At 46.0% G+C, this 9726-nt stretch overlaps 1 protein-coding gene across 4 annotated transcripts in view; it reads left to right on the top strand.

Moving 5' to 3' along the window:
• Myo16 (myosin XVI) overlaps positions 1 to 9726 on the top strand; it is a 474821-nt gene that overhangs the window by 389062 nt on the left and 76033 nt on the right. For all 4 annotated transcript variants that reach the window (XM_026788802.1, XM_026788803.1, XM_026788804.1 and 1 more), the window contains exon 29: positions 8271 to 8367. In XM_026788802.1, coding sequence (XP_026644603.1) covers positions 8271 to 8367 — 97 coding nt within the window. The remainder of the gene's footprint in view (positions 1 to 8270; positions 8368 to 9726) is intronic.

Genomic DNA, 9726 nt, shown 5'->3' with positions numbered 1-9726 from the left:
GTGCGTGCGTGCGTGTGTGTGTGTGAAAAGAAGGGAGAGACAAAGACTGCAATACTCAGAGAAATAATAAAATGTATTCACAGAAACCAAATCCTTAAATCATTCTTTAACTTTTAATATAGCATTAATATTTTAAGGATTTCATACATGTATATAATGTATTTGATCAAATTCCCCCAGCTCCTCCTCTAACTCCTCCTAGATGCTCCCAAACCCCCAGGCCTCACCCCATCCACACTTCATGCCCTCTTTTTTTCTTTTTCTTTTTAGCGCCCACTGACTCCAGTTTGTTCTGACCTTAAAGGAAACAGCCCCACCCTAGGAGCCCTCTCCCCTCAGGAGCTTCCAACTGGGGGTGGCTTCTTGTGCTGTGATTGGCTGATCTTCTGTAGGTCTGGCAAGCACAGCTGGTGTCAGTTTGGGAGGGCTGTGGTCCTGTCATGATCCAGTTTTCCTGATGTCTGACTCCTCAAAAAATAATTCCTTTCTTCTTCCATGATGGTCCGAAGGCCTTGGGGAAGGGAGTAATGGAGATGCCCAGTTTGTGGCCGAGCACTCCGCAGTCACGTATTCTCTGTGCTGTGACCAGCTGAGAGTTTCCATCTAACCGCCACCCCCTACACAAAGAAGAGTCTCTGGTGAGGATCGAAAGCTGTGCTAATCTACACAAACCCTAAGTCCCAATGAAATACAGTTGCCCATTTGTGTTTATTCACCAACCACAACAAAAAGCTCCCAGGGTCATCTCTGCCACTGCCTTCTTCATGTGACTCTTGCAGAATGGCCCACATTTCATCCTCTGACTGAAATGCGTGATTTTCCAGGAGCCACCCATGCCGTGCTGAGAACAGCAAGATGAGCATTTACCATAACATTAAATAAAATCAGCTGGATGAAGGATTTATTATTTTATTAATCTAAAATAGTACAGTAGGGAGAAGATAATGAAAGGAGGAGCAGAGATACCATTGAAATCTCAACCGCTCTGCTTTTTTCTAGCATGTTTTAAAGTGAGGTGGTGGTGCTAGGACACTCAGCTCTTATTAGCACAATAAATTAATGCTTCATAACCCTTATTTTATCACTCCATGGGTACTTCATAAATCACCTGTAACTGCGAGCCAGAAAAATAGCCCACAAAGTGACTTTTTCTATTATTTCTTTTTCTCTGAAATTAACAGTGTTGAAAAAAAATCAGCATCAAAGACTTAAGTGAATCTCAGAAAATAGTGTTCCAACTGGAATCACTGTGTGTTCACATCTCATTCCTTCCTTTCTGGTGTGTCGCATGCTTACACACTTGCGCACATGGCACAGGTAGAAATCATCACCATGTTTTATAATATTTGTTATAAAAAAACAGTATGTGTTCTCGATTCCTGAAAAGGAAGTCCAGGTAGGAGCCACAGCAGGAGAGAGGCAAGGACACTTGCATGAACAGATCAGAGCGACCTGGTGCAGCTGCGGCAGTGGCAGTCAGGAAAGAGTTTCTGTGCAGTTCCCGGACCACTGGGTTCTTAGGGGTGACAAGGAGCCAGCAGTGAGATGGGGCAGGGCAGGAGGGCCCAGGGGAGGAAGTGAGCTGATGCTGTAGAGTGAAGGAGACCATGCAGGACTGGCAGTGCTGCGTAGCAGATGAAGCCCCGACAGTCATCTGAGCGAGCAGGTGCTGGTGCAGGGATTCTCAGTCTACCTTAGCATTAATCACCCTGAGTTGTTTTTCTACAAGTTTTTCAGAGTACTTGTTATACGCCATGAGCTACACGAAAGAAACCTTGGGACTTTCCCATGAGAAGCTGTAAAGAAGCTAGTGATGTGGTCTGCCTTGGGGCTGTTTGTACACTTTTGTGGGAACAAGGACAGGACGGAGAAGCCAGTCCTGAGCTAATGCTGTCTGCCCTGGGCCAGCAGAGGTGGTGGCTGGAAAGAGATGTTGGCTGAGGCGCTACAGGGCCGAAAGGTTGCGTCCTTCAGTCTGCAGTATGCTCACTGCTGCAGCTACAGACATAAGAGGAGAGTCTTTAATGTCAGAATATGTAGATATAGAATGCATTTGGCCCTTAACAAGCGTAAGGCTAAACAAAAGGTTGGTTAAGCAGGAATCATGAGTGGCACCCCAAGAGATGGCAGAGAGTGTGAACAGAAGATAATTCAAAAAAGTCAGCAAGAACACGCCACCTGGCGAGTTTGGGGGAGGGGTCAGAAACCAATATAAGTAGTTTTGAATTTCTGAAACTGTGGTGAACAATATCAGATCAGATGCCAGGAAGAAGTGCCAAGGACATTCGTATTTTTAGGATGAGGCAAGCATCAAAGCACAGCGTGGCAGAGCGATGGCAGGCACTGAGAACAGGCTCTCACTCACGTGGGCACACACACCACCCAGCGGCCCCAGTGGCTGCAGTGATGTCCCACTGTGGGTCCATCATGGCTGCTTGCACCATGACTCACACCTTCCTTAGGGGAGGTAGTCATTATCCACGTCATCTAGGCCTTTGTTTGAAAGGCTAAATGTGCTCCCTACATGAACCCTGGATGCGGTAGCCTATCCTCTACCATCTACAAGATCTGGGGGCATCTTGTCTGGCTCTTGATATGCCTGGGAATGGACTATCTTTATGAGCACTCTTGGCTATGTTGGTGTTATTTCTATAGTGAAATAATACATAGGCTTACACAGTGATATATAATATATATATAATGATATATAATCCGCTAGTGGGTTCAAAGTAGTAGCTCAGTTCATCAATGCCTGCTCTGCAGACCTTTTCTATGGCAGGTGAGAGTGATTAATTTTTCTAACATGCAGTTACACAAAATGCAAGTCAAACTACATCCTTCACATACCGCACTATCCGGTACTTCATCCGATGTGTGTAGTTGTGATTCTCTTTTCTGTATCAGAGTGAAACTTCAAGAGCAGTCTATATATAACACAGAGAACTTGCGTTTTGTATAAATTTACCCTTGAGCATACTTAAAAGTACATTCAGAACCAGACTGTACATAAAAACATTCCTGTTTAGGAGATTTTCCCAGTGACCATGAAGATAAAACATGTTGAGCTTTTCAGAGTGTAATTTATTAATATATATTTATGTTTATATGAATTGTAAAAGAATGGCTGTCCTTCAAGGAAGCCAAGCAAAGTATCAGGGAAGAAAAATTTGCAAATTCACCCCGGAGAGAAGGGGTTGAGAATGGTTGTCACTTAACCAAGCACGTGGAAATTATGGACCACATTCTACTTGCTGAGTGGTCCCAGAACCGATCATGAGAGGTGCATGCATGCCTGTGAGCGTGTAGGGTGTGCAGGTGGAGAATGGTGGAAGGCACTGTGTAGGACAGCTGGGGAAAATATACAAGCAAAATACCTTTGTGCTCAGAGGAAGCGAGAGCCAGAAAGGCTGCCACGGGGGCAGAGAACTGTTCAGTGTACCAGGAAGTTGTAGGGTTTGGAGAGCGCCAGGAGGGTTGGCAACACAGTGATGGACTCTGTGGCTTTGGAGGGTTCTCCTGGTGGGGGAGCTGACCTGGTAGGTACAGAAGCTGCTTTGCATAGTAAAAATAGAGCAGCATTTTACAGGAGCATGATGACATTCTCAGATCCACAGGGAGAAAAACACGCTCAGGTGGGGGCCTCCGCAGACGTCGGAAAATGGGGAAGAGAGACCAGATTGTTTGCACCAGCACAGAGGAGCAATATGGTTAATCCAGGAGCAAATTGGTATTACTAGGGGAATTCATAAGCTACCAGGACACTTTCTGGAATCTTATCCTAGTGAGAGAAGATAATTATTTTTAAGGCAACTGTATTTTTATAGTGTCACGTAGTTACCAAAATATCAAGGAAAATTAGAAACCTTAAAGGTGGATTCTCATCAGTCACAATGAAAATCAAGTGTTTTGTTTGAAGCAAAGAAACTCATCTCCAGTAAAGTATTTCTCATTAAAAGATAATCTATACCAATAGCACAGTCCAGTAATTACAGATAGGGAGAAAGCGGCATTACTGAACACTGCGCTAATGCGAGTGGATTGTTCAGTAAGGGTTGTGTGTCCAAGAAGCCGCCCCTGCAGTGTGTAAGGATTCCTCGTATCAGTTTTCCACTTCAGAAGAGTGTGTGGGAGGCTGCCATGACAGTATATAGCCTTCCTTCATGGGAGGAGAAAGGGGCTCACTCTCAGAGATCACTAATCACGCTACAGAGCGCTCTGAAGGAAGAATCCAAGAGTTTGCATGCTGGCTCACACCTACAGGGAACAACCCAAGTTTTTGCAAGATGAGTATGGCTAAGGTGGTATTCAAGATGACTCCAAGGTCAAGCAGGGAACAGAGATGGAATCAGGGGGAGGACTGGGCTCAATTATCTCATTCTAGAAAGAGGAGCTCTGGGAGTGGGAGGCTTCTAGTCTGTGAACCTTGTTATACACATTTTATAACATACATTGTTTAAACATATTTTAAGTAGTTAGGGTTTATTTTAGATGAATTACCTCTTTTAAGTAATTGAGCTTTTCTGACTATTATCCATTAGATGAAACCTAAGGAAAGCTGTAGACAAGCTTGGGTACACTTGTACTTCTGTCTTCAGAGATACATTGTTGACAATGCATGTCTGCTATTCCAGAAAAGAAACAGTGTGTGTGGATGGGTGGAAACTGTGAAGGAGGAACTGGCCTTCCTACAGATCTTGGGATTGAGGTACTTCAGGACATCCTGTAACAAGGCCCTTGCTCTCACTAAGGTGCCAGCTAACACAGGCAAGAAGCTCATGGGCAGAACAGCAAAGTGTAGGACAGTCCTGTCTAGAAACATGGAATTCAGCGTGCAGTTGGGCAGCAGGACCCTAGGCCTGGAGTCAGTCTCTGCAACAGCCTGCGGATGTGTGTGTCAGCTGCGGTGGATGCTTTGGGGTAAGGAAGGTATCGAGGAATGTAGACATGTGAGGACTGGTCTGGAGAACTCTGGGGTGCAGGATGTCAAGGGGAGCCTGTGGTCACCACCAAAATGGAGGTGGCTGACAGAAGGTGGAGCCACAGAGCCGGTGGCAGAAGGGAAGCTTCCGGAGAGACTAGCATCTGAGAACACAGCATGTGGCCTGCAGTCAACGGACTCATATCATGGCAGCCTCCCACTGACAGAGACATGAAATCACAGGCCCTGACCCACCCTGTGGAACTAGGACCCACATTTCAAGAAGCTCAAGGGATGCATAAGCGCGCTACAACTTCAGAGAGTCGTGTGGTATAAAGAGGAGCTGGAGGTTTTACTCTGGAGCCCAGAGCCACCGCCTCTGCCCTCTCCATGGGAAGCAGAGGCAAAATCTACAGATTGAATATGCATGGTTAACGGCAGCCCCTCTTTTGCTGTGTGGACAGTGGCTCAGTTAATCCCCTCTGGAAGCACATTTCCTTCACAGTGTCGTTTCCAAACAATTTTCCCACATCACCTCTGTGTAACCAGACCCTTCATGCATTCTATAGCTCCTTTTCTTGCTCAAGCAGAGACACAGGGTCCTAGCACTCTTTAGCTTACCCAAAGGGGAGGCAGTCACTCTCTGTATTATTGGGTGCAGGGTGTAAGTGGATTAAATTAGCCCGCACTTAGGATTCAGACAATGGGTTTGTCTTATTCAGGTTTATGGGGATTTGTGGATATACAGGGGTGCTATGGCATTCTTTACTTAAGGCTAGCCCATGTGTGTTTTCCTTCATTTCACTGTGGCAGAGAAACGTGTGAGTCGTATGAATTATCCAAGGAAAATAGTTACGTATTTTTCCTTCATAAGATCTGTTTCAAAGGTACTGCCAGAAGTACACAGAGCTCCTAAAATTGCCCTCAAGGAACAAGGAGCAAGTCACAGGATTCCTTGTTACCTCCGTATTAATCCAGCTCCCATGCCACCTACACCCTACCAGCTGCTGTTCCCGCGTGTGTCTGCCTCCACCGCCCACACTTCTGAAAGAGTCCGCAAGAACTGGAACAATAATCGGAGCTGTGGAAGTCATCAATGGCAATCTCACTCAATTCTGTAAAATCTGTCACTTCAAAGCAAAATTATCCTAATGTTTTCCCGAGGAGCATCCTGATGGCGTGATCCGCAGATGGCTCGCTCTCACACGGTCAGAGTGACATGAGTATTTCAGTCCCGGATATTAGCACCATGCCTCTAGCAGTGCACAAAAGGGCCCCCAGCTCTCCTTGCGTCTACTTAGTGAGAAACAGCCTTGCAGAAAAGAATAGGACCAGACCTCCCACAGCAGTGAGCTGGGTCCTTGGACTGAAACCTGTTGACTTAGAATTCAGTACCGCACACTGGCACACCTCTACAGCCATTTGCTAGGCCGGCAGTGGCAGTCTGGGCCAGAAGTGCTCCCCAGTCAGTGGGGTTAACTGGTACTGGCCATGGACATACCTGGCTTTCCAGACTCAAGGTACCTCGTCTACGTTTCCCTGATGGGGGCTCTTAGGTTTCTGTCCTTGTTAATCCCTGGCATCACAGGGAGCAAGAGGCAAAATTCTCAGCAGTGTCTCAGGAAGAACTCTAAAATGCCAACAACCTGCTCATTCCATTTGTTTGCTAGAGTCTTAGTGCAAATGTAGCATCTTTAGAAGACGGAGTAAATGAATAGGAGAAACCAGAGCCGGTTCTCTGTCCCACGGCAGAGTGACTCACCAAGTGATTTTGTTAGCTCAGAAGAAAGGATTCGAGAATGCTCACTACAAAAAACTGATAAACATTTGGGAAAATAAGAATGTTTGCCCTGGTTAAAATATTACACTGTGTGTTTGCATACCCAGAGTGTTGTATGGTATCCCTTGGGGATGGACGATTTTATACATTGATTGTTTTTTTAAATGAAAACTCAGAGGCCGGCGAAATTATGCAAATACTAAAACTTCCAAAGAACATCTCTCAATAATAGTTCTAATTCACAAATGAAATATATAGCACAAGACAATGTCAGGTCCATTATCTTGTAGTTGTAGATTATGCCCTGTACTTGGCACATGTCAGGTCCACCGCCTTTGGGTACCTGTAGACTATGCCCTGTGGTTAGCAGGGTATTGCAAAGTCCTCTGTCTGCTGGAAATCTGTAGGCCATATCCCAGTATTTGACTGAGGGACTTTTCAAAGCTGTCTAATAGACTGAAAGAAAGAACTTGGTTATTTCCCAAATATCTGATCCTCACCTTGGGCTCTTCGTGTGTGAGGAGTTTCCACGGCCCTCTCTGTATGTGAGCTCACGCTTCTACCCTCTTCCCAGTGGCTCAGAACTCTGGGAGCTTTTCACATTCAGAGGTCACGGTCCCTCCCACCCACTCGCAGAGGTTCATAGAAGCACAAATGCTACCAAATACTGACCAGGAACTCTGGAGGCAGGGCGACATTTCTAGCCCCATCGCTGCAAGTGTCTATCATTGCTGCCTACCCAGCCTTCTTCCTTCCCTCCTCACAGCCGAGCATCAGAGTCCCTGCTGGTCCCTCCTTATCACCAGCCCTGGCCCTGGCAAGAACTCTGTTTTCCCACATCCAGCCTCCCTTGGCATGCAGATCATCCCTGGGACCTTACATTCCTCATCTCCGCTCTACCCATCTCAGTATCACTGAAGCTCCGGAGTTAGTGTGAGGACAACCACTCCTGTACTATATTCTTATGGGGGCAATTACATTCCATAAATGCTTCTTGCATAGTAATCCACGGTGCTGTGGGGGGCGGGGCCGAGGCGAGACAACAATGACACCATGTTTCTTTGGTCTTGGCCTCTTAGAGGGACTGGGTTCTTGTGTGCTGCCTCAGATTCTTCTCCCCAGCTGTGGGTAGGAAGCCTATGAGATGAAAGCCACCTCTGAGAGATGAGAAACCCTGGCATGGGTGGACACCCTGGGGGCCACCCTATTTTTACAGAGTCAAGACCAACTCCATCATGAGGCCTCCAGGTCAGCAGTCTAGAGGTGTTTCCACGCACCAACTGTTGATACACACACAGCCAAAGTATGTTCTAGCACAGCTTGCTTTAAATTTTTATGAAATAAAATAAGAAACAAATACTTTAGTTAATTTTGTTATTTGTAAAAGGCGAAAGATTTATACGATCTGAAGAGAAACGAGAAACCCTGTCTCGAAAAACCAAAAAAAAAAAAAATTTTGTTATTTGTAGTGTCCAGCTTTTAGCCCTAAAATATTCTCCCGCCTGACCATTTTCCTACCGTCTCTCTGATGCCTTCTTGCTGTGAACCATGACCCTGCTGTTCATGTTGTAGATGGGAGTCCACAAAGTATTCCTGAAGTACTGGCATGTGGACCAGCTCAGCAACCTGTGGCTCCAGGTGCAGAGGAAGATTGTAACTTGTCAGAAAGGTAAGCGTATGCAGGCATTCAGATCCTTAAGATGTGAGTCAAACCATTCAGTGCACCTTAGAGATTCAGTGTCACAGGGTCAGCATCACAGTGGGCATCCCAGTCCACCTGATGAAGCTCCATCCAGACAACTGACTCGGGTTGTGCTGGTGACGCTTTGCTTCTTAGCTTGGTCTGTGCCAGTGCCTGCAAGCGTGTTTACAGACCTTGAATGATTGATTGGTTATTTTCATATTTTTATAGGTAACTGTGTAAGTTCTCAATTCAGTCACAATTTGGGATGGGGAGGATACACATAGCTTACCATTTCTGCATCCTACACCTTGCACGCTGCCAGCTATATTGGTCTCTCTAGGAAGCACAGGACACTGAGGTTGTGCCTGGAAATGTGCAGTGGGAAAAGCCCACCTGGCCCCTCTCTCTGTGGCCCCCAGGGCTGGTCTCAGCCGTGCTGGGTCTCAGGAACCGGAACCAGTTAATTGTCCAGACAGTATTGTTTGTTACTCTCCTGAGGACTTGGAAAGCCATTGACTCTGTTTTCCTCCAGGGAGTGGTGATAATATTTGGTGTGGTTTCTTTTATGGCTGTTGGCATCCATTTCATTATAATTTTGAGAGAGATTTCACTTTGAATTTGTTTTCTATCCAAATCTAAATGACTACTAAAAATGTGCATTCTTACAAAACAGCCGTTCTTCACATGAAATGGACATAATCGGTACCTTAAAAAAATGGGGGCTGGGAGTGCACGTGGGTGTGCCTGTGTGCGTGCATGTGCTGTGTGTGTGTGTGTGTGTGTGTGTGAGTGTGAGTGAAGTGTGTGTGTGTGAGGTGTGTGTGAGGTGTGTGTGTGAGATGTGTGTGTGAGGTGTGTGTGTGAGGTGTGTGAGGTGTGTGGGTGAAATATGTGTGTGTGTGGTATGTGTGTATGTGTGCATGGAGTCGAGTGTTGTATGTGTGTGTACATGTGTGTGTGTTGTGTCTCTCTTGTGCAGGCATGACGGTCAGAAGTCAATGTTGGGTAGCTTCTGTTATTGCTTTCCACCTTGGTTTTTGAGGCAGGCTCTCTCACTGCACCGGGAACTCATCCAATTAGCTAAGACGGCTGAGCAGGATCCCACAGGATCCACCCATCTACTCTTCTGGCCCCAGCCCACTGACCTCCAGTGCTGGGTCATAGATGTGTTTTTCTAAAGCCTACTTGTCCACATCAAAGTTTGCTGTTTGAGCTTAGGTCACACACAGGCCCTCTAAACAATGTTTTACAAGTTGTTTAATTGTGGAAAAGTACAAGAAGGAACTTAATCCATATGCCAAATTTCAGATACATTGAGCACAGGTCTGATGTGTGTTTCCATGA

The sequence above is a fragment of the Microtus ochrogaster genome, unplaced genomic scaffold, assembly GCF_000317375.1.
Source record: "Microtus ochrogaster isolate Prairie Vole_2 unplaced genomic scaffold, MicOch1.0 UNK7, whole genome shotgun sequence".
Taxonomy (NCBI): Eukaryota; Metazoa; Chordata; class Mammalia; order Rodentia; family Cricetidae; genus Microtus; species Microtus ochrogaster.
This window is presented reverse-complemented; position numbering and strand designations above follow the sequence as displayed.